The sequence below is a fragment of the Ambystoma mexicanum genome, chromosome 9 (assembly GCF_040938575.1).
Source record: "Ambystoma mexicanum isolate Mex_15411 chromosome 9, UKY_AmexF1_1, whole genome shotgun sequence".
Classification (NCBI taxonomy): domain Eukaryota; kingdom Metazoa; phylum Chordata; class Amphibia; order Caudata; family Ambystomatidae; genus Ambystoma; species Ambystoma mexicanum.
The window spans coordinates 752,346,205-752,373,805 of record NC_090931.1 but is presented as its reverse complement, the minus strand read 5'-3'; the positions used below and the strand labels follow the sequence as shown (position 1 = coordinate 752,373,805).

The 27,601-nt window shown below is 45.2% G+C and overlaps 1 protein-coding gene across 3 annotated transcripts in view; it reads right to left on the bottom strand.

Annotated features, from left to right (window-relative positions):
* NABP1 (nucleic acid binding protein 1) overlaps positions 1-27,283 on the bottom strand; it is a 58,410-nt gene extending 31,127 nt beyond the window's left edge. Inside the window, exons 1-4 of one of the 3 annotated variants that reach the window (XM_069615685.1) lie at positions 26,528-27,283; positions 24,816-24,954; positions 12,803-12,874; positions 7,537-7,618 (exon numbers count right to left, since the gene is read on the bottom strand). In XM_069615685.1, the coding sequence (XP_069471786.1) occupies positions 7,537-7,618; positions 12,803-12,874; positions 24,816-24,954; positions 26,528-26,618 (384 nt within the window). In that variant the 5' untranslated portion in view covers positions 26,619-27,283. Of the gene's footprint in view, positions 1-7,536; positions 7,619-12,802; positions 12,875-24,815; positions 24,955-25,552; positions 25,660-25,837; positions 26,048-26,527 lie in introns of those variants that run through there. The other 2 variants (XM_069615686.1, XM_069615687.1) reach the window with 2 other exon arrangements.
* Between the last annotated feature and the right edge of the window lie 318 nt (positions 27,284-27,601).

Genomic DNA, 27,601 nt, shown 5'->3' with positions numbered 1-27,601 from the left:
ATGGGCAAATTAAAGCAATCCCTTGCATGCTGTCTCTAGGAGGACTGGGATACTTGGAGCGGTAACTGGGAGCCCCAATATATTTTTCAGAAATGTATTCACCACTGCTAGAGGGTGGGAATTCATCTGACCCCACAACTCAGCGATGTACACTGCAGCCTGCCTTGCTTATGCTCTATATGCCTCAACAGCCCCATTTCCATGTTCGCTAGTAAATCTGGCAAGGGCCCTACTATACCTCGCCAGGGTTATTTGTGCCTTCTCCAAATGCGAGTCCATAACTCACACCCCCAGATGGTCATAACTGGCTACCTGCTGAATTTTCCCTCTGTCCAATGCCAGCCTAATACCCTTCAGTCACCTTCTAGACATTGTATTAAAGATCATAAACTTGGTTTTGCTAATATTAAGCAATAGCCCCATTTTCTTTTCCCGCAGAAGGGGATGAAGATCTCCAGCTGCTTGTGGACGACAGAGGGCATTAGTGATAGTAAAACCGCATTGTCCGCAAACAGCAGGAACTGAATCTTTTCGGCAGCCAGTGGTGGGTCATCGGTAGGAGGACCCAAGAGCTCGCTTATAACACCATTTATGAACAGGCAGAACAGTATCAGCACCAGAACACATCTTGGCGGACAACCTTCTTAATGTATATGCTGCCGAGGTACTAGCATCAGTTACACAACAACCACTGCAGTGTGGTCTGAATAAAGACTTTGGATGGCTGACAAAAGTGCACCCGGAATACCATAGTTCTTAAGGACCTCCCAAAACCGCTTTCTAGGAACAGTGTAAAAATGAGTTTGTAAATCTACAGCCACTGCATAGACAAGTCATCCAGAGAACAGCATATTTATTGCACGCCAACTGTAGCCAAAGGCTTTGGTCAGTTGCGCTCAGCCCTTCGCGAAAGCCCGCCTGACAGTGGTCAATGATCTTGTTGTTGCTTTCCCATTCAGGTAGATGGCATAGGAGTGCATGTGCTAAAGTTTTTTCTCCAGCATTTAATCGAGAAAACGGTCTGAAATTAGCCAGAGCACCATGTGACCTCTTGTGAATTGGGACCAATTCAGCACTCCTCCAAAACCCTGCTGCCACCCCTCTCAGAATGGAGTTGAAGAGCTTGGTCAAAGTAAGGGACCCAAACCATAAGCTCATTCCTATATATAAAAAATAAATAAATAATAAAAAGAATTCAAACAAATGAATGGAAACCCTATCCGGCCTTGGTGCTTTGCCCAATATCTGGACTAAAGAGCCTCCTTCACCTTTTCACTGAATAACACCAATGGAGCAGTAATAACATCCCCCCCTCCTTTCCTGCCAAGGTTCCCATGCAGTTAGCCCCAGCGCCGGACGTTCCCTCTGCACGGTACAGACTACCATAGTGGTCAACCCAGGTCTGCTTAGGTAGGCTTCCTTGCAGGACATTGGCACCAGATCCACAGCCTGCCCCCTTCCCATCTCCATCAATGTACAGAAGCCCTTTGAGTGCCCCTCCTCCTATGGCTTCCAGAAATGACTCCAAGGTAACCTCATACAAACTTTTCCTTCAGTATTCTGCGATACTCCAGCCTAGCCGACCTCAGCTCTACCGCCCCCCTCTAGGGAGAGGAAGATTAGCCGCCACTACCAGCCAGCCCTTGGACAGTTTGCATTCTTCATCATACCACGGAGTAGCTGTCTCAGTAAATCGACGTACCACTTTCCGTGGCTTAGAAAAGCGCTGGCCCACCCGCTCCATCACTTTCTCATGTAGAGTAATTACCTGGGTCATATCGCTGGAGGGTGCCCTTGCAAAGTCCCTCAGTAGTTGGAGGATATCCTCATATGCCGGGGGTAAGACTGTCTCGAGGTCCACCTTGCCCCACCTCACATGCCTCCTAGTTTGCCCCACACATTTTTCCAAGGGACCGCTACCTCTCCTGGGCAATTAGGTCTACCAACTTTGGTGGACCATAGTTGTTCGCTCGTATCAAAGCATAGGGGGTGCTCACTCACTGCCCTCCTGAGTACTGAATGCTTTTACAAGGCTCCAAGCCTCTACGTTTACCAGGAGATGAATTTTACTTGTAGTCAGATTTCAAAAGGTGTGAATCACTTGGGAAACACCTGTTACACGCCCTCAAGTTAACAGACAAACAGTGGCAGATTCTTCCGCATGCCTATGCTGTCTCAGTGGGTAGGCTGCAATCAAGGGTGCCAACCCCCAGTGGCTGTCCTCATCCATGATATTGCTCATGCAGCAAAGTGTCTCAAACCGGAGAAGATCCCCCCCATGACCAAGATCCTTAGAGGCCCACGGAATTCAATCTCTATTCTGTTACAATGTCCGTGAGTCTATCTATTAAGTCCATACCCATTACAGCTAGGGCCTTATTGTAAAAGTTAAACAGGATCTTAGAAGCATCCTGTAGTTTAATATGAATCATAAGCCGCTCGCGGCATGCTGTTTCAATCCTCGTCATGGACTTGAACAAGGCCACGTTTACCCATGCCACCAGACCACAGCTCAGACGGCCCCTCGCCCCATTGTTGGCTGGGGAGAAAAAGGTAGCAAATGAATATGTGGAGGTTCAAGGGCCCAGGTTTCCCGTAATCGCCCCATAATCCCTAATGAGGTTAAGCCAATCATTATCAGATAGGCATTTTGTAACACCTGCAAGATTCCAGTAAATGTATTCTAAGATGCAAGCCAGAAGGGCATAATGTGGATAAGTTCATTGCTTTGAGTGTACTAAGTCCAGTATTTGCTTACCGTTGGGGATCCCTGTATAAGAAGCATCATCAGGTGGTACTCCTAAGTAAAGTTTGACTCACCACACCACTATATCACAATATCCCCAAAATACTGCCAGAAATACCTCATGCTGTATTTTGTTCAGATTACTTTTTTGAACTTTGATTTTTTTTTCACAATTTCAGATTTTTTTTCTTGGATTTTTTGGAATGCTATTTCTGAACACTGATTGCTAGATTGCATGTGGGAATTTTTTCACATTTCCAGATGGTTTTTTCTTGTATTCTTCGGATACTTTCGATTGGATCGCTAGATTACTTTAGGAAACTTTGATTTCTTCATATTTTCTGATGTTTTTTTCCCTTAGAATCTTTGGATTTTGAAATGCTTTCTTTGGACACTGTTTGGATCGATGGATTATTGCTGGGAACTTTGATTATTCACATATTCCGATGTTTTTTCGCTAGATTCCTTCGTTTTTGGGAGGTGTATCCCAAAATAATGAGTTCGGATCGCTGGACTACTATTGGGAACTTGGATTTTTCACATTTTCTGGTGGTTTAGTGGCTGGATCTTTTTGGAATTATATGATACAATATGGTATTTGTAACACGCCTATACAAAAGTCTTTCCGGGCGCCACTTGATACTGTGTTTGGATCGTTGGAATACTTTTGGGTACTTGGATGTCCAATTATACAGGATATTGGAACGATTTCTCAATATATGGTGCAATTCTCCTTGGAAAATTGCAAAATAATTTTTTTTTCTAAATGGTACAACACCCAGACAGATAACATGTAAGTGTAATAAATGTTTCTTAATTCATTAACTGTGGTTGCTGAATTTAGTAAGAACTATTAACTGTCACTTTTTAATATGTTATGTTAAACGCAATACGCTGCAACGTGAAATTGTATTTTTAGGCATATTTGTTTAAATACAGTTCCACTTGACGATTCCCCGTTCTCAGAGTTTGAAATTATGGTATTATCAATTTCATTTCTATTTTGGATGCCTTTTACAAATGGTTGTTTTAAGTACTGTGAAAAACATTAGCATTTGTTAACTTAACATGATTTAGGACACTTCCATGCTGTTGGCAGTGGCATTTATTTTCTCAATGATGACATTGCCAGTACAACGTCATTTCATCGCAGGAAGTTATTGCACTGGTTTTTTTTTTACTGCAGATTTTTTTTTGGACAAAATTCATCGCATTTTTTGGGGGGGTTAAAAAAATGATATAAATTGGGTGTGGGTGTACAGGGATATATAAAAAAAAAAAATACGATGATTTTTTTTTCCGAAAAAAATCCGCCGGAAAAAACATCCCGCAATGAAATGACATGGAACCGAAATTGCCTATCCCATTGTTTACATAAGACTGTCTGAAAAATCTAATTTCACCACCGTTTTAGGATTTAGATATTTTATGAACAATTAAAAATCACAACCAGATTGGACTGTGAAATATGCATTGCGAACATTGTACCCAGCACAGAAACATTTATGACCTTCATATAATATGTCTTCTCCTGCTGTAGGGAGGCATGTTAACACATGGGGCAATTTGCAACTTTGGTTTACTCAAGAGCTAGAGTTCAAACATTAATCAGAACGTGTGCTAAGGAGAGTTGGCTCAACTGCTCACCCTACTATCAAGGGGGGATAGTGAGCCACTCTGGGTTGTTCCAGCCACTAACCTATGTGCCTTCATGAGAAGGAATTAAATTGGCGGGCTATTCCCCATTGTACACAGTAGACCCCCACAACCCCTAGGCTACAGAAGGCCAATCACAACCAGATGATCTGGCTGGCAAGAGATCAGTAACTCTAAAAAGCATCTTGAGTGTTCTCATGGAGGTTAATAGACCCACGACCAAGTAAGGACTCAAGAGGCCAAAAATCAGAGTAAAATCTGCTCCAGGAGTAGAACTAAGAGTGGAAGAGTCAAGACATCAGTGACCCACCCTGGAACCTCCCGCCATGAAAGGGGGTGGGGGGGGGGGGTATATGGGGGTGGGGAGACACAAATCAAATTTAAGACACTAGGGGACTTAGAAGGCCACACCCATGGCTTACCACCAGCTTGGCCCCTCAGAACCAGGAGTCAACGTTGACCTATGGCTGGAGGCCGACAAATACTGCGCAAAAAAGGAACCTGAATGCAGGATGGGGGGTGAATAGCCGAAATACCCATTCAAGTTATAAATTCTGAGAAGGCTCTGAAGCCTCAGCTTCTCCACTGTGGCACTGGGTTCCTTCCGTGGCCGCCTTGTAAAGGGAGAGGGGCTGCATGTATGGTGGCCATTTTCTTAGTTTACTATGGCCGCCACAGAAAGGGAAAACAGACTGCGCTTTCAAGTCAGCTGCGGGCCCTATTTTATTTCAGCTGCTAAACAACGCCTCTCGTAACAGAAAAAACGTATTAGTACCCCCAACTAATGGGCCGGGGTACTAAGGGCAATAAGCCCCTCGTTAGCAGGCCACTACTGCATCTGATCATGCCTCGATGGCCTTAGTTAAGGTCCTTGCTATGCTTGGGCTTCCAACTATGGACCAGGGGGCATTACAGGACATGGTAATGTCCCCGCCGGCTCTGGGCTTCTTGCCCAATTGATGAACTAAGCAAACAAGCAAGCAGACTTCTTTTTCGGCAACCAAAAAATTAATTCGGGGTAGCATTGTTGTTTGCTTCACTCTTCTTTCAGGCTGCTGCCAATGCATTTTATTTTTACATGTCTGCGAGATTCACATCTGGCTGTAGATGCGTTCCCGTCCTTCAATGAAATACGACAACTACATTGCAGAGAGAGAAAGAGCTACAATATACCACCAAGTCCATAATCTCGACACACTGTCTTGTAAGAGACATCCAAGGGGAACAGCAGATTTGTGCTGCTCTGAGGTTATGACCTACCACTACTTGGTACTGTGGGGGACAGGTAGCTTAATCACTGAACTTAACCAGTACATTAACTGGATGAGTTTGCACCAAGACCTGTATTATAGGGAGACCCACAACAACCAGAGAGCAGGCCTACCCATTGCCTAGAAAAGCTACAAAGCTCCTTCTTAGCCTCCGAGGTGAAGGTTTTGATGGCTCAGCAAAGTTCCAAGTGTACCAGATGTTCAAAATGCACACAAGTTCCAGGCATCACAAGAGTGTATTCAAAATTAAGGGGCCACCAAAGGAAGGGCTGGCACAAACAAGTTGCAGCACCACACCGATCAAAATGCTGCACTCCTGCCAAAATGCAACCCCAGCCCATTTCTGTACCAAAGACCAGTGCACAGAATAAAACATCCTGGAGGGATGGTCCCAACCAGAGTTGAAGTTACATCAGACCCAATACATATTCATGTACTTCTCCAAATGACATTCGGGTGAAAGACTAAGGCTCCATGACTTGGGGGGAGAGAGGGGAGGGGCAGATCCTTTCAGCTTTAGAGTTAGAATGGGCACTCAGTTTGGTGCTCACCTCCCAATTCACACAATGGTGTAACCAACAAGGTTTGCATCTATCAGTTGCCTGGTGACCCTGAAACTGCAGAAATTCTGCTTGTGCAGCCAACTGACCCAGTGTTGGCATCCAAATGCCACAATGGCCCCAGGTAGTATTCCATGCATCAACAGCAGGTTTGGTGTGAAGTCTGGGGAGAAAGCGTGATTGCTAATCAGAATGTGGATTTCAGATCTGTAGATGCAATGCAAGCTTTGTCCTACAAAAGGGAGCACTGTAACAGGATTAAAGTCTTGCATTTTCAAGTGGAGGGCATTGAAAGTCTCCACTCTATAGATAGGGGCAGAATTTAAAAGCAGTGCAACGAGAAACTGTTGATGGATAAATAACCACAGTAGTTATCAGTTTTGGTGTGTTGGAATGCAATGTAGCATGGGGATAAGCCTGCATGTTGGATCTTTTGGTTTCTTACAGTACTGTACATCATTAACAGACTAGCAGGAGGCGTGACTGAGAGCAAGGCTATGTAGGCTACACCTATGAAGGTGTCACCGCAGAGGTTTGGTATAATCTGTAACATTTCGTGGCCATACCAGCAAGACCGAGGTCAGGAAACCACCAGGTTAGCCATTCCTTGAAATCCTGGAGGCTTCTACATGTGGCTCAAAATACCGCCTCCAACTCTAAACTTTAGTTGTTCCAAAAGTTGCCCATTTTATAGCCAAACGTGACTAGCATATGCTTTCATAGTGCTACCCTTCTGTCGGATAACTGGTTTCCCATTTGGTCTCTGTTTTTTGCGCATCTCTGGGACATCACACAAACGGCATCCATGCAATTCCTTCCACAGTACTATGAGCTGCCATCACTGGGAAATTATCATACAATCTCTTCTTTCCAATTGAATGCTCCGTTTTGTTTGATCCACATCTATCATTACACGTCACTCCTACTCATGCAACCTCCTTCCCTTAACCTCAACATCGTTGCATCTTCCCAACTGGTTGAGGCTACATTTCACATTTAAAATATGCAAACCTGCTTTCACAGAACCTCAACTATATAAGGCGATACAAGTTTAATATGTGGGAGTGTTATGTTAGGTGCTCGTCAAAGATTTTTCTGTAGACTTGCCATTTATCTCTTCTGCATTGTTGAACCTAATTCTTAGATCTCCATGTTATCTTAAATGTGCAATAAAAAGTATGGTAAGCTGATTAACCAATGAAGGCAATGGAAGTTCACAGATGACACTTCAATGGATCCAGAAGCATTTGCATTAATCTTTACTATTCTCAACCAGACATTAACAAACCTAACCGTTACTTACAACTTTTGCTTGCCGTGGACCAGTTACATATTCTGGGTTAAATTCGCTGAAGTTCGGGACTTCAGAGTACACCATGCAAAACCTGAAAGTAAACCAGACAGGGCAATTTGAGACAAAATTACCTATTACAACATTACTGGAATCTCCCTAAAGATTCTCATTGGGCCAAGGAACAATTATTCTGAAGGTACATTTTCATAGAGAAATGAGCATTTGTTCACAGCCCAAAAGAACTTCAATTCTCAAATTTTAACAATGAAGATGGCAAGCTGGTGGCGCAGTTTCTGAAAGCATGCCACCGAAACATTCCTATTTTATGCTATTAACATGTTGCATTTTAGAGGCCTGGGTAATTTCTTCTCCGCCTGAGGAATTATCTGAGATTGAAATCCTTCCCCATCTCTTGTCACACCTCTGTTTTACAATAGTGATTAAAAACACTGTTGAGCAACTATGTAAAATTAACACCACAACAGAATTCAAATTGCATTTTGCGAAGTTTTCAGTGTCCTGCATAGACTTATCTGCACTGCGGGTCATTCATGAGTATTTAAAAGAAAACAATTTGTCTTGAAATCAGGGCAACATGCTCATGTACAGTAGCATTTTAAAAAGCACTTGCGGTTGAGCTCAGAATTGATTTGGTAGCTTAGAAAGCCAATTAAACCAAAAGCAAGGTGTCTTTTTGTACTAAGGGGGTGAAAGACATGTTCTAAGAGGCCTCAGGTTGGTGTACAACTTGCAATTCCTACTCAACCCGAACCGACATGTGTAAAAAAAAAAAAATAAAAAAAGAAAAAAATACACAATTAGGTTTAAAGCTGCATATTTCAATACACCAGTTAACCGCCAAACCCCTTTTCCAGGCCAACAAGAGTTAAAAACGCCCATTTGTAAGGCCTTTCCGGCATCAGCCTACTTTGTGAAGTGCATCCGTTTAGAAAAAAGCATATTTACAAAAGGCTTAGGAGAAGCTATTGGCAGACACTTGGGAGACTATGAAGCGATAACTGGTACATTCATAGATTCTGTTAAGGTATGCAGTGTTAAAGGGGCTCACTCTCTTGGGCATTTAGGAAAGTAATGTAGACTGGGACCAAATCGGACCCTCATGTGCCCCACACGACTCAACACGAAGGCAGAGAAACAACAGATGTGCCTCCCGCCTACGCCCATCACCACACTCCCGATGTATCACAGGTGGAGAGTCTCAGACAGCCGTTTAGACCATACCTAAGCAATGATTGACGATAGGAAATGACATTCATCGAGCAAATCAACTAACTGCAAAACCAGAGATTAATGACATCACAATGTAGCTGCATTTATAAATGAAGTACATATTCATCCATTCATGAAGTTAGACGAACATGCACTACTTTATTGCATATAGGCATGAAGCACATACTTATGACCTACGTAGGTAGAGGGTGGATACAAATACATACCTCTATATCCACATCTTTTGCCAAAGCTGAAATCGCAAGATACAAATAATTCACATATCTAGCTTGCACATGCTTGGCTGCTATTAACAGAGAAGCCATGAGGAATTATATGGAAGCTTCTGGCCCTTCAAATTAATGACAAAGGAGAGACAGGCTTTGGGTACATGGAAAGGGGGACAGTATCGCTGCAGCCAGAGGTGTGCAGAAACAAGGCACCCAGCCAGGGACAAGTCGAGACTGAAAGTTCCAGTTACCAAGGGTACAGTTCTTTCTAAGCACTTTTCTTCTCCTTTATTCACTTTGTTCACAGTGCTACCACAATGATATTGTCCTTCGAGGTCCTTCTCTCAACAATTCACACAATAGTTCATAGTACAAAGGCATGGTCCTTCCTTAAGACCCATCACAATTTGTGCACACATTTGTCTTCACCTGGTACACCCTCCTACCAGGCCTTAAATACATTCTCACTTAGATAGGATTTTAATGTCCTTTATAACATGACTGACAAATGCTTTCCTTTTAATGATTTTAAACTTCTCGTTGCGTTCTTATAAAGTGGCATAGCCTGCGAGACCATCCGGCATCCCATAGTCCCTTTTCTATTTCAATTGTGGCCAGACAGGAGGAGCTTTGCAACTGGAGTGGTCCATCATTTAAGTGGGGGGTGGGGAGGCAATAGGAAGCGGCCCCCCTGTTGCCTCCACACATTAGAAATAAAAAATGGAAAAAGGGAAAAAAGCGCCACCCGGGGAAGGGCCTTGGGCGACTGGAACAGCGGGCAGGGATTGTGTATTCTCTCCTGCTGTTCCAGCCACCAGATTGGTTGGCTCAATTTATAAACAGGAAGGAACAATGCTCTTGGTCACAAAAGAACGTAAAATAGATAAGAAATCAGATTTGATGGGAAGCAGCAAACTTCTCATAAGGGGGTGAGTTCAAGTGACATTCTGACCAGGAAGCCGACGGAAGTAAATGGAGGAGTCACCGTGTACAATACATTGGTGGACATGCATAGATTAAGGACAACCAACATTAGACTTTTGTGCAGGTAGGCGGTACGGCCAGCTGTTTTAGGGATGTGACTAGGATGGATGAAGTGCTAGACTGGAGGCAGAGAAAGTGAGGGATAGAGGGAGGTTAGAGGCAATGGAAAAATGTTAGCTAGAAGGCAGATGAGAGGTAGGTTAAGAGGGTTACTGAGAGGCAAGGAGGTAGGTTTCAGATGTGGGCGGTTTCTCGGATGTCCGGAGTGAAGAAAATTCAATGCAAGTGGAGAAAGAAGAGGGTGAAAGCACGGGGATGAGGAGCTGCCACAAGGGTAGCCAAGAAGGCAGCGCAGAGATTACGAGAAGGATTGTAGAATTGGATAGAGGATAGATACGGCGGTGCCCTACCCTGTATAAGTGTGTGAACCAGGATAAAAAATATAAATCTGTCCCCTTTTTGCATCTAAAGCCATCCAGCCTGGTGACGGTACAAGGAAGTACGCGTGAAGCAAGGAGGCTAATGGAGTCCTGGTAGCAAAGTCACTGATCTTGTCAAGATGGCAAAGCATAGTTGGGGAAACCATAGAGGATGCTCGAACAGTAGTCCAGTTTAGAGAAGACAAGAGTGGTTAAGAGATGTTTGGTGGTGTTGAAGTGAGGTGCCCGATTTTCTTTATATTTAGAATTTTGAGGCGAGTCGCCATTCCCGTTTGATATGAAAGTAGCAAAAGTGTCAGAACAGTCAGATTATGGCATGGATTCTAGCTGAAAAGTAGGGGGAAGAATATCAGGTGAGAAATGAATAGGGAGGGGGGGGGGGGAGATTGGAGTATTTGACAGGAATGAAGAGCAACTCTGGTTATGGTACAGTTTTACAGAGTGCAAAACCATCCAATATTTAATGGCAGAGCGACAGTTAGAAATTTTGATAGAGATCAGAAGAGCGTTCAGGATGAGAGAAGATTTGGGTGTCTGCAAAGAGATGGTATGAGAACCTAAGCTATGAGATTAGTGGCCCAAGAGCAGAAGTGTAGAGAGTAAAGAGGAGAGGACTCAGTATTGTGGAACAGCAACAGTTAAGAGGAGCGAGTTGAGAAATGGTGTTCCAGGCAACAGAATTGGCAAGGTGCCAGGTTGGATTCAATCCAGGTAGGGGCTCGATCACGAATCCCAAATAAAGAGTATTAAGGAGATCAGAGTGTCAAAGGCATTGGACTGGTCAAGGAGAATTAGGATAGATTGGAGTACTTGTAGGCAATGAAGTTGGAGACATTCTGAGAGTAGTTTCTGTGGAGTTACAGGATCAGATACCTGCTTGTGGGGGATCTCGGGGGTTATGGATGTTCTTATGCACTGATGAAGGGCTCTGACGTCACATACACAGACCAGCTGTGGAGCCATATAGATTTGTCCAGGTAGGCTTTATTGTACATATTCATATCTATACAGGATCCAGTTTCTCTTTATATGAACAGTACCATTACTTGTAATCAGTCTACATCACAGGTAGATAGACAGGCAAGTACAGGGACATAAAAGCACAGAGACCCACCAGCCATCCTTACACACCCAGCTCAGGCCCAACTGACATTCATTGAACACTCACTCACAGAACCTCACAACATTCTCCCGAGCTGCCCATCATGCATACCGCAACATTCCAATGCCATGCACTCCTGGCCAGTGACAATACAATACACAACAGAGGTCTACGAAAATTGGTAAAATTGTCAACAAAACCCTTTATGGATGACCGAGATCATTTTGAAGAAAAAAAAATTTTAAAAAAGGGAAAGCAAGCAGAGTCAAATGACAGGTTGTATAGTTCAGCGAGGTAAGAGGCCACTAAAGGGGCAACAGGCTTGACTAGCTGAGGAGCAAGCAGGTCTGATGGGGGACACGAGGGGCTAGCCATCATCGGTAGAGAGGACATCCTCACTATTAACTTAATTGGTCTTCAGTGATCTAGACAGGGGCTAGATATGCTCATTTGAAAAATTAGAGCTCCATCCTATTGCATCAAATCATTCTGAAGACATGGAATTAGCTCTCCATAAGCATGGCATACACTCCTCACTACGGGTCATTAAATGGAAAGTATTGCTAAAATGTAAGGTTAACTGAATTGTACAACAGGTTTCCTTTTCACTCAATGATCAACCAGAAATGGCAAGTGGTCCCTTTAGTCTTAAACCCCTGTATTGGTTAGTTTAAGCATAGACTTCACTCCAAGGGCGCATTCAAACATTGCTAAAAAAAAAAAAAAAAAAAAAAAAAAAAGGTCTCAACTTACATTTAGAACTCAGTCATGCAAGCGGATGGTGCCATCAAGACCCCATATAAAATTGGAAATTAAACTGAACGGGGCAAAGGTTTGATCTCCAGTAGATAACATTGACAAAATAAAGCTTGTACAGGTTAGAAAAGAGGTGCACCATTTATGATTAGGGTTAAACTTTTTTTTTTTTTTTTTAAAAAAGCTTCCAGGGAGATCTACTCCCATTTCTATATGCATTTCAATGACCTTACCTAGAGCATAAACACCATGTGTCAACACTAGTGAGATTTTACTTTCACTTTGCTCGTTTAGTATGCCAGGCCAAAAGCAATATGTTTATTGCAGCTCTCAATAGGAGTAGGAGACGCACACCATGAGCCAAAAGCCACACTTCTGTAATTGAGGTGGAAATTTAGGCCCAGCCATGGTAACATCCACAAGATAACTAATCAATCTGGAAAACCCCCTCTAATTTCAATTGTGTGCGTTTTGGACACATGTGAAAGAGGGAATTCGACTCAAATAAGAGCTAAAATTATTTTAATACTTACTCCCCAATTTTCTGAAGCCCTCCTCCTCTTCCTGTGTAAAGGGTCAGACATCCTTTCCATAAAGAAGCATACCTAATGCAAGCCAGAAGCAACAACAAACATTACTTCTCACAATTTTTAAAAAAAGGGATACATTAAAAAAAATTACAATCTTGGTGCAGGCTTTCTGCTCACACAAATGCTAGGACTAGATCGGTACCCAAGCAATTTCTTTTAGTGATTTCATCAGTGAAGGACTTTGCTTGTTAGAACACATCTTTAATGGGGGATAAAGAGAACCAATGGCATATTACTGATGGAGCGCATTAGTATTTCTAAAATGTACTACTTTGCCTTCACTTCTCCGTACAAAACTTGGACCAGGTGCCTCCAGTAGTGGGTTCGCCCCTTGCCCTTATGCGATGTTAACTTGACTTGTGTAGATGGGACCACTGAGCAGGACACAGGGCATCCATTTTTTGTGCCCCCTTTCGACTCCATCTTGGTGACTAGGCCTCACTGCGATAGTACGAAACGCTTCTCTCCCTCTCCTCACTGCGGTCAGGCACACAGAGCACATGGCCCCCACCTTTGTTCCCACTCTGGCTGGAAAACTCTGCGGCTCCATTCTCACGCTGAAGCTGGAGGTATTTGCAACAACTAATAAATGTATCACATCAGTCTTCCTCTGAGATCACGGTCCCGCATGTGAACCAGCATGAACTAAGCACATAGCGCGTTCATCTCCACAAACGTGTCCTTGCCCCCACACCTTCACCAATAGAAACGTACTGCCATTCTGACCCTGTGTCCCTGCACGATATTCCTTTCATGTGCCAGACCACTGACCATGCCATGATGCCCACCCAGCAGACTCCCAAACATTAGACCCCTGCTGCAGTATATCGTGCCTAATACTAACAAATGCCACATACCTAAGATTCTTGTGAAACTAAACCTACAGTTCAGTGTATTATAGTGGTCATGACCCTTAACCTGTGACCTGTATAATCCAAATGTTATAGATGATATAGGCACTTGTGTGATTTATTTAGTGACATGATAAACTACTGAGAGTCTTTTGAACAACTATTTAGTGCATGCATTATTTAGAATGTATTCATTAGCTTAGATAGTGACCACCATGCTTCACGGCAACCTGACCTTCACCCATTCGTAACACAGATATCTGACGTCCATCCTCCCGCCAACCAAACAACCAACCAGGAGGAAGAGATGATGCCCACACCCAACACACCACCCTGGCAGACCAATCCGGGTCCAACGTAGCATCATATGTTAGACATGTCATTGTACCTATATAAATGTACTGTAACATTAATTTTGCAGAGCGATCTCAGAGATCTAGATAAACTTTTCCTTGAACTCTTGCAGCCTGCTCTCTTTGCCTTATTCCCCGTCTGGGAAGTGTCTGTTCTCTTGCACGTTGAAGACGGGGAGGGCACAAACAGTAGTGTGCCAACAGTCAGTTCACCTTAACACTCATTGCAGACACATTTTTCATAAAAGATTGGAATCCCCGTTTTACTTGGATATTTTTTATTTAGTATGCAGCGATTATTTGGAACCTCACTAAAGTTTGCTTGTGGTGCATTATAAACATAGGGGATGTTGAGTAAAAGTTCTTTTTTTAATTGGACAATAAAAATAGTCAGCATCAATGCCATTTGAGAGTCATTTGTGAGCCAAGACAGTGTGAGGTTGGGGTGAAGGTCAAGTAATTTCTGGATTTTGTGTCAATGTCACTTCAACTAGTTTGTACGTTTATTTTGATTTAGCCTTTTTTTTTAGCAAGGAAGCCAACCTGGACTCATCTTGTTAATTTCACTGGTTTTGTAACTCTACACAATTAGACATTTCCTGTAGAGGACACCCAATGCATGGTCTGCAGCCACCATCTGCGCAGCACAATGGTGTATAGGTCGCACAGTGGGGGGGGGGGGGGGGGAATGGGGATTTAGCATGACTTGTCATGTTTAGTTATATTTCCCATTTAGAGACACATTACCAGGTATACCCCATTTAGAAAGCATTGCCTGTAGTCACCCATGTACTCTCCCATTATCCAGGTATTGCCACTTCCCGCTCATGTGTCATTGCTAATTTGATCCCACACAGACAGTGAAGAGTTGAATTACTTGCAACTCAATACACATGGGTGACAGTGAATGAGAGCATTCACCCCCTGGCGTGTTAAAAGTGGTATCCACTGCCAAACAAGCCGGCGTTAATGGGCATGCAAACGTGCAGCCTCAAAAGGTCAATGCAAAGCGCATTTTAACAACTCTTCAGGGTGTACTGCTTATAACTGAACCCCAGCACTCGAGTGGCCTAGAGACAAGGATGAGGTTATGTGCCATACTGTAAACTGGTTTCCTCCCAGACAGGCCAGCCTAGCCTTAGGAAGGTCAGTCGGAAACAGCTTTCCCAGTTTCAAACACTGTCGTTCAAGTTGTAAGACTCCACCAGCAAGCCAAAAGACACAGTAAAGGACAAGTGGATTGAGGGAAGCAATTGATTGCCATCTTTCCTGCCAGACTGAAAAGCCAGAGTCTTGCTGCTCATGAGGCTCGGAATGCAGGCAACACCATGAGAATTTCTACAACCGGAGCACCCCAATTGGCACGTGGGAGGGGACAGCCTCAAAGCCAATCTTCAGTATGGAAAGCATGGTGTGTGGGTCAAAAAGTTTTACGTACGCCACCAAATTTTCAATCTTCACTAGCTTGTGATCAGTAAAAACAAAGTGCGATTAGTGTATGTGGAGAATTAAGGGGGCAAGACAGTGGCTAGCTAATACCCTGCAACTTAAAATTCGTACCCCTGTACACCTTTTTTGCCTCAACCTGGTTGGCAGTTATGATGTGCATTTCTAGCAGGTTGCAACCCACTATATGACAACCAAATAAGGCTAGTCAGAGCCAGCAGAAAGCATGGCCAGAGGTAGAGCCTTGTGCTCATGGAGGCTCCACAGCCATGCGGATACCAGTGATTCACTGCTGCCACACTTCAAGCCGGGCCTAGCAGAGCTGCCTCGCAAACATCTAACAAATCAGGCATAGCACACTTAACACTGGGATCTCTATTCGTGTTGGATATCAACAGGCATCGAATCGATTAGGGACAATTCGCTTACCTGAGTTCAGAAGAAGCAAGGGACTAACCGACACTGCAAAGCAAAAGGGTTTTGCCAACTCATGTAGTGGCAAATGTGACTGGACACTGAAGCAACCCTTAGGATGACAATGGGGTGGTCAGGATTCAGTCTAAAACAGGCAACAGGAAAGGTTCAGATGTTTTGACAATGGGACTAGAGTGAAGGTGTTTGCTGTTGGTATTAAAGTTGACCTACCTAAAGAGTATTTTAGCATCCCTAGGCCAAGAACCCATCTGTTAGGGTGACTACAACTGTTGACTGTTCAGCAGATGTGGTTAACAGTAACACAGAATTTAGTGTGCTTTTGTATCCAAATCTGTTCGACTAGAAGTCGAAGTAATGAACGGGGGTAAGACGAGAGTTTGAACTTCAGCAGCTAATAAGGTGCAGCTGTGCGGTTCAGTCTGCACAGTTCCATTAATGGACAGATGCAGTTTGGCAGACCGTTCAGGTAAAACGTGCACTCCTCACTCCCAACTTGCAGAGTTCAGTTCTGAGTTACCAGTGCTCATGGCTTTTAGAGTCTCCGGCAGCCTTCACTTTTCCACGCAGGGATTTAGCAACAAAGCTTCTATGGGAGCCATAGCTGAGCTCACCAAATTAGGAGGCAGTAGTGACCGGCTGGTTCCCCACTGGTCTTGCATACAGTCCATGTCTGCTGCACCAGACTGCTCGTCAAATTGCAATAAGAAGGCTAGCTCGGTCTTCATTTACTTACGCCACCAAAAAGCACCAAAACTAAAAATGGCCTTCAGTAACTAAAACAGAATTTGGAAAACAAATATAAAAGCAGAACATTGGAAAGGAGTGAAGGGTGGGGGTGTGCACCCTAAAGTGTACATTTTCTTTTTTTCTTTAAACACAAAAATGCAGGAAACATTAGGGTCCTCACTCTTTAAAAATAAAGTATGGATGCGAGCTGCCAGAATAGCATTAAAGTCTGTCCAAACTCAAATCAAAGCAGACTCCCAGAGTTGGCTCCTTCACTAGGGAATTGGGCAGTGTCTAGGCACGTAAATCCTTGACATTTCAAAACCCAGGTGGGATTGCATTAAAGAATAGACATGGAGTAAATTGAATTCATTAAAAATAATCCCAAATAACTCCTTCCACAGGCAGCCTGGGTAAGCATACACCCATGTTTTTGGTGGAGGGTGAGCAGAAAGGTGTGTATACATGCCACATTTGCAAGCAACCCAGAAGCACAGGTTACCCTTTTCATTTTAAAGTTGTATCCTGTCCTTAAGTGAAACAATTGAGAATTCAATTTTCACAGCTAAATTGAGGATGTATTATTGTCGAACTACCTTGATGCCAGTCAGTTCAACATGTTGGCGAGGAGTAGGATTGCATTCCCATAAAAAGGAAAAGGAAGCACATGCTGTTCTGTTGCTTACTTGCATGTGCCCTAAAGGCCTGGTGGCAGGCACTAAAAGAGACTGAAGGAGATGGTGTATAAGAACAGATCGTTATCAGATGTTCTGTACGCAAGCGATTTTGTTTTAAGGCATTTTAAAATATTTCTATTTATTAATGTGTCAGTCACACCCTAGTGATATAACAGTGATGAGGGATGTTAGAGTGGCATAATGTGATACCCCCCCCCCACCTCACACGCCTGGGGGAATCCAGGCCTTTCTGTAAAGTGGGAGAAACGATTAAATGTACATGTACGTTACAAGAATTTTATATTGCGCCAAATCACCACCACAATGATCTTAGAGGGGCTGGCTTGTCTGGAGCTTGGCGTCCCACTCGGGGAGACTATAGCAAAACAAAAAGGTGATGGTTGAAGGTTTACAATAACTCTGGGATGAGAGAGCAGCTCTGACTTGACTGCCACTCTTGGGAATGAACGAAGCCTGATTGCCATAAGGTCTTTCCCCTTTCTGTAACGGCTTTGCGGGCTAAAGAACGATCGTTGAGAGTTGCCCAGAGCTTGAGATGTATTCTAAACCTTCCAGCCATCACTTTCTTTTGATAATTTAGTGTGCTGACCGTTAGAAAAAGTAAGCCAAAAGAACGGAAAAGTGCTTCCCTTATTGGCAAGCAGAACTTTCATGGAAGCAGTAACTAGTTTGGGGGTGATACCGGCGTCGAGTCTTGTTGTAGATGTGTTACGGCCTTCAGATGTGCTCATCAGTACCTTGGAGTTGTGGTGGATAGTAACGAAATGATCAATTTGGATTTCTACCTGCTGATAGTCAAGGGGGTTTTCTTGAAGCCGAGCCTGTGGACAGGTGTTAGAGCCAAGAATTGGCTGGTGCAGAATGAGTGTTCGGGGGCACAAAAATAGAATTGACCGATGTCTGTTAGGGAGAATTCTCATTCAAATGGCTAATTTCCCTTACCTAGCGAGTCCCCCAGCAGCTTTGCTGTATCTCTGGAGTTTATTTTTCCACTTGGTAAGAGTGTACCCCTTTCTTTCCACTCTTATCTGTGTTTTGCCATGTGTATTTCATCCGTTTTCTTGATTGTGGACTCTGGAGTACACCACTTCAGTAGCCCCCTTCTTTTGTGTGTTACACAGCACCTTCAGTGCAGCGACACAGGGTTGTCTTTTAGACTTCCCACCAACTCCATTTCTGGGGCTGACTACTGTCCCCCAGAAAAGGGTAAAGTTGCCATTAACTTTAGTGATTTAACCACAGATCAAGTACACCCCATCTTACATCGAAGTACTGGAAAGGGTTAATTGTTAGCCCTCGTTATCTGTACCTCCTAGAGCATTGTTTCACTCTTAACATTTAGACTTGGCTGGTGACAGTGGTATCTACCCCAACTTTTCTACCGCGATTATACTATATAAATGTGGTATTGTTTTAGGCTATTATATTAGCCTCAAACTTAAACCCGCTGGACCAAATGCTTTTTCTTTTGGCTCTGGTGCGGTTTATTCGCCATTTCTTTTTGTTAAACTCCTTGTGTTTTACTTTGCACAGCAAACCAGGTTTGCCTTCTTTGTTCACTGTCTTTTGGCGGGCTTCTGCCAAGAAGCCCTCCTCTAGGCGCCTGGGTGTCTAGGTGGGCTGAATGAGGGAGGGGTGTAGTCACCCCCTGCACAGGGTATCCTAGGAAACCCAAGTCACACTTTTCCATGATTTGCTGAGGTGGTTGTCCGGGCTGGACAACCCCCTGCTGTGTGATTGACAGCCAGGCTGTGTGAATGGGGGATTTTTGCATAAAAGGCACGTCTCTTGGGCTAGAAGTCAGAGTCGCTACTGGAACTACAAGGAACCGTAGAGAAGCGGAGAAGAAGTCGACTGCTGCAACTTTCCCGTCCCGGTGAAGCCCTGCTGCAGTCCTGAGCGATCTACCCTTCGACGACCAGAGAAGATCCAATCCGGAGTCTTCTTCCCTTGAGCTTGGTGGGGATAACCAGCTTATCTTCTACAGCCAGGGGATCCTCTTTGTGGTTGAAATCGCTGCACACTGCTGTAGTGGTCCGGATAGCCATCTGAAGAGCCTCTCCTGTTTTTAAGGAGCGCACCTTTTATTCACCGTCGCTGCTGCCGGCTTCAGCCCTGTGTGGTGCAGACCCCTCCTTCGGATCGAAGCTCCAGGAACCGAGGGTCTGCAGGAAACTACCGGGAACAACTGCTGTGGCACCATCTTCTTCCTTGAATAAGGTACTGTGTTCTGCTCGAGGAATTTGGGTGAATCCCTTTTTCTTCGTCTCCAAGGCTTGCCCTGGTCTTCCCTCCTTCTTATAACTTTTGCTTCCTCTGTTGACAATATCTAAGTACTCCTGGCTCCACCGAATCGTGAACTATCCGACTGTGTGATCCTCGACAACAGGAACCAGATTCCACTTGATCCTGGCTCCAGCCTATTGACTTTTGAATTTCTGTCTAAGAGTGTTCTCTGATTCTGTCTGCCTTGACAAAAGTATTGCCTATGATTTAACTCTCTCTGGGTATCTCAGGTGCTAAGTGTGTTCTTGCCCCGGTAACATTTCTTGCCACAGATGCGCGTTTCATTAGTAAGACCGAACTGTCATTACTGCCAAAAAGTGATCTCAAGTGTATTCCCGGTAACGTCTTTTGTGCCATAACACCGGTCCGCTAAAACACAGGGTACTTACCTTGAAGTATACCGTACAAAGTGAATTGGTTAGTAGTATATTGTACGTGTGGTTTTCGAATAGAAGTGTCGTGTTTATAACAACTGGTTAAAAAAATATATGTACCTGAAACCTTGAGTCAGTGTTTGCTTGAGTCACAGTAATTGTGGTCCCTTTGTGTAATCTCTGCTACTGCTCATACTCTCGAAATAAGCCTGGCTGCTCTGCTACTGCTACCACTTTAACATAGTAGTACAGTCTTGTACCAAAGGTAAAACTTGTATTGCCACCTGTAGTCTTAATTGTGTGTAGTGGTCCCCAAGGGCACTGCACAGGATTCTGCCCAACAATGTCCCCCCACCGATGGCTGTAGCAGACTAGCCTCTGATGGAGAAGAGAGAACAAATGCTGACCTTTTAAGTAGTGAATTGTGGAATAAGCCCCTAGAATGAGAAATTGGAGGAAAGGTTATAAGAAATTGGAGGAAAGGTTATAAAATACCAGGTTCACTGCGTCAGAGGTGACATGAAGGACAACACTCCAGGAAAGTAAATCCCCATTAAATTAGACGCCCGTATGCCGAGGTCATCTGGCACCTTAAGCACAGGCCTCTAGGCCATACTGTACTAGCTAGGTGTCTTTAAATGATTCCCAAGGAACAGGAGGAGGAGGGCACAGGCTAACTTATTAGGCCATGAAATGCCAGGTTCTATAGACTGAGAAGCTGAGAGGAACTCTGGCACTCCTAAATGAGTGGTTACAATTTTTGGCACCTCTTGCAGCAAGGCCCCATACTGGGTTCCCTGAAGTTCGTGAGGCCTTCTAGGAGCTTTATGGACATGGCAATGATTGGGTGGGAAGTTGGATTTCTCTAGGACTGGGCTTGGCTCCATAGGCCTAAAAGGCAGTAGCCATTGGGTCTCTATCAGCTACAGTTTCTGAGTGGGGTGGTGGAGAACAAACATTTTAGTGATTGTGTTACTTATCTTGAAGCTTGTTCTTCCACACGCTGTTTTATGTTATCCTAACATGCAGGACACCTCGGTGCCACAATGCTACCACCTGCTAGGGGACTGGAGAAGTCTCCCCCCGGGTGTAAGCCCACTAGCAGCTCTGTTGGCCTGTCTGTTAATCATTGTATCAGCCTCTGAAGGTTCGACATATGTCGACACGTTTAGCGAGGGACGGGCTGTAAGGGCTCAGAGGGGTCCAGGCCCAGCTAGGCTAGTGCAGGGGGAGGAAGCCCGGGGGCAAGTGTAGGTTGGGTGGAAGGGTGCAGGGGTGAGGGAGACCAAGTGCAAGGGTAGACTGATTTATATGTTACGTGGGTTCCCATTTATGAAGTGAGCTTTTGTTAGATGACAGGCTCCTATCTACTAACAATTCAAGGTTACCCGCCAGGCTGTTGGAGGCCAGTTGGTAACAAATGTGCAAGTGAAACTTATTATTCAAAAAGCTATGTTGTGTGCGAGCACTCCAATTAAATGCATTTTTTGTTTCCATGTCCAAGTAAATAGTATTGCATAATGCAACTGTGGACAGATTTGAATTTTAACCTTCTATAAAAATCAAAAGGTTTAAAAACTAATTGGGTTTGTGCTCTTATTACGTATCTGAATTTTTATTAGCACATAGACTGAGGTCCAACAGGTGATAGGCTTATTTTACTCCAGGCGGTAATTCATATTGTCACATGTGGTAAAACCTAAAATAAATTGTTTTCTGTGAATTGAGTTCAGAAGTATTAGGCGTGTGTGCATATACAAGTATTTAGTTTATGAAATGATCCATATGTTTTGAAGCTTAGCCACAAGGGCATACTGTGGTATTGTATATCCAAGGTGTGTCCGGCTGAATGAGTCGAACCGGAGGGAAGAAGTGACACAGGCTGCAGAAGAGTCCAGAGGCTGCATCAGGGGAGGGCAAGTGAAGATTGAGGTTTGAGGTGGAGAAGCTAGGAGGTGGAGGTCAGGAGGGCAGTGGTGAGTTCAGACCACTCAGAAGAGGGAGACCGGAGCAGAGGGCCTGTAAATGGTGGCCAGAGTCAGCGAGAGGATAGGAGAGACAGCAGGCCTGCAGACGAGGCATTTGAGGGGGGGGGAGGTGGAGTACTGGGTGGGTATGATAGCAGCAGGGACCCATTCAGGGAAGATCAGAGCCACTCCACCCCCTGAAGGGTTTGGCCTGGGCTTAGAGAGGATCTTGTAGCCCTCCGGGAAGAGGGTCAAACATGTGACACAGCTGGCCGTGAACCACATCTCAGTGAGAGCAAGTACATTGAGATCTTCAAGGTGGTGGCAGATATCAGGGGAGTGTTTGACAGCAAAGCAAGAGTTGAAGGAAGCCAAGTCGAGCTGATTGCCACTTTTGAAGGTCTTCCGCGGAGGGGTACAGGAATTTGGTACACCCGTTGGTGGTGGCAGAAGGGGGGGTGACAGGAGAAGGAAGAAGGTTGATGAGCAACGGATGATGCCCATCAAGGAGGAGGAGGAGGGGTGTGTGGGTTGGGCCGAGAGCCCTGGATGAGGACAGTGCCATTCAGGTAGACCACGAAAGGCCCTAGAGGAAGGGAAGTATGCCAAGGGTACTTCCCAACAGGTGCCACCATTAATGGGCGAGGAAGAGAAAGGGTAAGAGCACTGAGACCATATTGGAAGTCCAAAGGTCCAGAGAGGGGGCGACAAAGGAGGTCAGCGACAGTCTGCCTCCAAGAAGCATTGACATAGGTGTCAGCGATGAGCAGGCTTAGATTGGAAACCAGGAGATTCTTCTTGAACTTTTTCCTTCCAGACTTCGAAAGAGAGCTAGGATAGGTGATAAGAGTAGCAGTTAGAAAAGATATGGGATATTGAAAGCACCATGGATGGAGAGCACGGGAGAGTGGGCGGGGGGGCCGGAGTAGGAGAACTGCAGTGCACAGCACCCAACTTCAACACAACAGCAATGAGGCAATCAAGATTCAAGTGTCCAGAATAGAGGGAAAAGGGCCGTTTTCAGCATACCACACAAAAAAAATTAAAAAATCCCTAGAAGCGAGTATTGTGGATAGAGGGAAAAAAAGCTCAGAAAATGGACTGGAGGGAGAAACGCCTACATTTCAAACACCAGCAATGCAAAACACCCATATTCGACTTTACTGGAAGGAGGGGAAAATCCCAATATGGCTAACTAATGATGATTGCATTTATAACACGCCTATACACAAGTGTTTCAAGGCGTGACGAGGCAAGGGAGGGGGATCAAAGGGAGGACAGACAACGATCCTACTAGGCCAGGTATCATTCAGATCACGCAAGTGCATGGGAAGGGGGAAAGTGCGGGAGAAGGGACAGTGCAGTAAATGGGAATAGAACAACAATAAGTAAAATTAACGGCCAGCAGGTGGCAAGTGCAGACATCATGTGTCAAGTGGTAGTAGTGGGACTGTAGGGATGCAAAAACAGTTTCCAAGTGCGGGGGCTGCTAGGCAGGCAGTGCAGGTGTGCAAGACTAAACAATGCACCAAACGCAAGATATGGATAACAAACTAAGCGACGTGCAACAGACTGCAAGCTTAGCTAATAGGAGTAATAAGAGAGGAGGAATAGTAAATAGGGAGCAGTAATGGCTGTTCTCCCTGCACGCACCTTTCTTACCTTGTCAGTCGCTGCTGGTTGACGGCTGCGCTGCATGCTCCACATGCAAACACAGTCTAGAGCTGCCCTTTGCCGCAGGGGGCTGCCCAGAGTGCTACGGTTAAATAAGGCCAAGGGCCCAGTCGGGGGCAGGCAGGGGGGGGGGAGAAGCAGGGAGAACAGTAAGATGGTTCAGAGGGAAAGGCTTCCTGCACACAAACCGTGACGTGGAAGGAAGATTTGATTCAGAAGTACAATGCAAGATGTTAATACAGAAGGGCTGGTCTGAGCAAACGCTAAGGTGGCAAGATGTTAAATTCAAGCTGTGCACTGCAAGAGTTAAACTTGTGATCAGCAACTTGCACAGATTGTTGCCCCCAGCAACTAAGTTAATTTACAAGTTATATTCAAAGTATCTGTTGTGTGGGTTTACCTGCAGGATAGGTGAAAAATAAGGGTTGATCTATAATAAATGCAGGTCTGGAGGGGAAGCAAGTAAAATCAAAAAGGTAATGTAACTGGAAAGCGTACAAGGCAAATTCTTTCATTGGGGCAGCATCTTTGCACTGGACAAATTATGGCTGCCGGGCTTTAAATTAACACCATGAGCACTAGCTTTGCTCGGAGCAGCGTACTAGGCCATTGTTTATCCATCTCTCCCATTACAGAAGGGGAACAGTCTTGGTCATGCCAACAACGACCAACAGGAAAGGTTGCGCGGAGCAATGCTAGTGATCACAACTCCAGTTCAAGCCTTCTAGTCATCACATTGTAGTTTTAGCAGACATTGAAAAAGAAACGAAGTCCTAGCATGTGTCGCCCACTGACACATGCAGGTGATGTCACTTTGGGGGATGGCACTTCACGTGGCTCAAAGGATGAACCAGAAGTCTCTCCCCCCCCCCCGGAACCCCCCGCGAAATAAATAAAGTAGCAACACTGTGTGGGCGTTGCATGCATTTCAAAAAGTAGATCAATTCATGCTGTTAGATGTAGACTTGATAAAATTCTAGTGCCTCTGCAATTCCCCTTGAATGCCAAAACATAGCAGCAGTTTGCTGGCATCTTTACTGGCTATACCAGCAAACAAAAAGACCAAAAAGCACATTGAGAGGTCATGGACCATTTCCACGTACACCTTAAATAAATTCTCCATGGACGAGTCCTATGAATACATACCCTCTGACTAATCGAATAATATCACCTGGCTGGATCAGAGTCCCAATCTCATCCCACACCGAAATGGTGATACTGCCCGTCTTATCGGCCACCTTGCAAGACCTGACTTCATGGCCATCTTTGGTTTTGGTCACCATGCCTGAAAAAAAAGGAAGCAAACAAGTCAAACATTCACATCAAAGTAAGGCATGCAAGCACGTCAGAGGCTCGGTCACCTGTTCCCAATCTCAATTAATGAGTCAGAATTTCTGAGAACATTAGTCATGAATTCCCTGTAAGAGGGGCGGGGTATGTCCCTCAAGCTCCAGTGACTGCAGCATAGACTGGAGACTGTTCTTCAAATGAAGACCAGGTGTATCCTCATAACTTTGAGGGTATTCAGTAACAAAAGCAGTGTGAAGCCCTGTCCTTTATCAGACTAGGAGACCAAAAGGTAATTTAGGAAAGCCACCCGTTGCAGGAACAGTCGCCTCTTTCAGCCCCCGGCATTCCCTGTGCCATTCAGAATGTTTACGCATATCTCTCAAGTGTATTTGTAGTGTAGGGTTGTGCCTTTCCCGACAAGTTTAATGGGTGGAGGTAATACTGTATTGTTAGGGAAATGCATATTGTCAGAAGAGAATTCAAAAAGGTCACCCAGCCGGCACTAAAAGGGTAATTCATTCGGAATAAATGAAACATGCGTGAGTATATGACTTGTGACAATGTGGGATGGCAATTGGGAGGGTAGAGCTCACATGCTATGGTGCATTCAATTAACTGAAAACAATGTAATGTTAACAAGACAAAGCGATCTTAAGGCGATGGCGGGGAAGCACGCAAGAAACGTGTGCGCCGACTACACTCGCATGACGGCACGAAGGGAGGGGCGCGCTTAACAGTGACCCAGCAAAACCATAAACGTGAGGAGGAAATGAATCGGCGGGGGGAGCACGTGCGAGGGTAGCGTGGTGCTGCCAAGGCAGCGAAAGAGGCTAGGCAACCACCAGCAGCCCAGAAATCCCGGCCGTGAAGTGCAATACCTGCGATCAGAAATCAGCACGCTGGCAGTGCAGCCAACAAACAAGCAACCATGCCTCCGTCATAACATGGCACAGTCAACAGCACCCAGTACATCAGTCCCCGCCTAGCAGTCCTCCCAGCCAGTTTCTGTGCGACCGCCCGAAATCTGAGAGACATCGAGAGTTCAGAAAACCAACCGCTGCAAGTGCAATATCCAAGTGCTAACTCGTGCCAAGACAATGCCATCACCCACAATCCAAGACACCAAACACCCGACCAAATACCCAGTCCTAGCCGTATACGAAACCATCAGCAGACGCACCCCCAGCACATCCAACTACCCCTTGCCATGGCAAAGCCTCAAACCCAATCCATAGCAAAGTCAGTAGGTAAAAAAAAAGTCCGATTTTTATAGGGCGACAACAGCAAGAAAGCTCACCCACCCTGACCCAAAACAGGATTCGACCAGGTCACAGGCACCACCCCCGTGGAACTACCAGGGGCACGTTTAAGTTTTCCAGCCACTGAAAGAAAACCGGGGGTGGGGTTAGGAATGGAACAGAATACAGGATGTTATAAATTAGTAGGTGCTGGAACAAGCGTGCTAGAGCATTCTAAATTAAAAGTGCCATGATTTAGGCGATTGTCCCATGAAAAGTTGTGTTCAAGCAGAGCCAAGGAACGTGCTAGTGAGCCCGGCCCACACTCACCTATCTCCAGCACTATGAAGAGCACATTCAGGTTCTTCAGGCCGGGCTTTATGTCTTTGATAAAGACCTGTCCCTCGCTGAACCCATTCATGGCGATGACGGAGTGCTTCGGGGGCAGTCGGGCATCCCTTGACGCGGGCGTGCGCTGCCCGGACACACAGGGGTGCGCTACTGATGGAACTTCGTGTGTGCAGGCACCAGTGGGGCTTTATGCTGACTGTCCCGGGAGTACGGGCGCGGGGTGTGCCTGCCTAGAGAGGTCTCGGTGAGGTAGCAACAACCAGCAGCCAGGGAGAGGCGCCTCTTCAACAGCGTGGGTCTGCTCCCGTGTTGCACGGGAAAAGGAGTGTAAACAAGCAGCCAGGAGACACTAAGAGCTAGGGAGTCGAGGTTTTAAAGCTGCATCTCCTAGAACCCACTGTATTGGAGCCGGAGACACGGTGAACGTCACTACTGTGTGGAGTGATAGTGCCCCTTAGTATGTTATATCACGTCGTGCTTCTGCAGCACCCACACCGTTATTCCTTTCACAAACACGACCGCGTTTGTGGTGAGTCTCCGATTATATACATGGAGGCACGACCATTATCCTAAAGTCCTACAGCCGTGGGGTTTCGTGGAGGCGCAAACAGGCAATCAACGGCCCCTGGGAAAAGAATGTATCGTTTCACGGTGCAAGCCTCTACCACAACGACCTATTGCGTGCTCGGGGAGAATGAAATGGGGAAAAAAGCTTTCACAGCAATCTACGCAAAATGGAACAGTCTACCCGCCCCGCCCTTTGTGACGCTCGCTCAGATCCCTCGGCGCCTATTGGCTGGCGGAGACTCACACTGTGTTCCGCAATCAGCTTCGTTGTTTCGAAATATCCCAGTTCTATGGAGCTGTGTTCTTGAGGCGTGCGCGTGCCGCTGACGCTCTAGACGTTGTCAGCAGCGGGTGTGATTGCCCAGAGTACGTAGCGTGAAGTTGTCTGCTTTATGGAATACTCAAAGGGCACATTCATAACAGGTCAACAGTCCTAGAAATGTATTACCTTGGTGGACTAGCCGCAACAGCGGATGTGAACCCAGG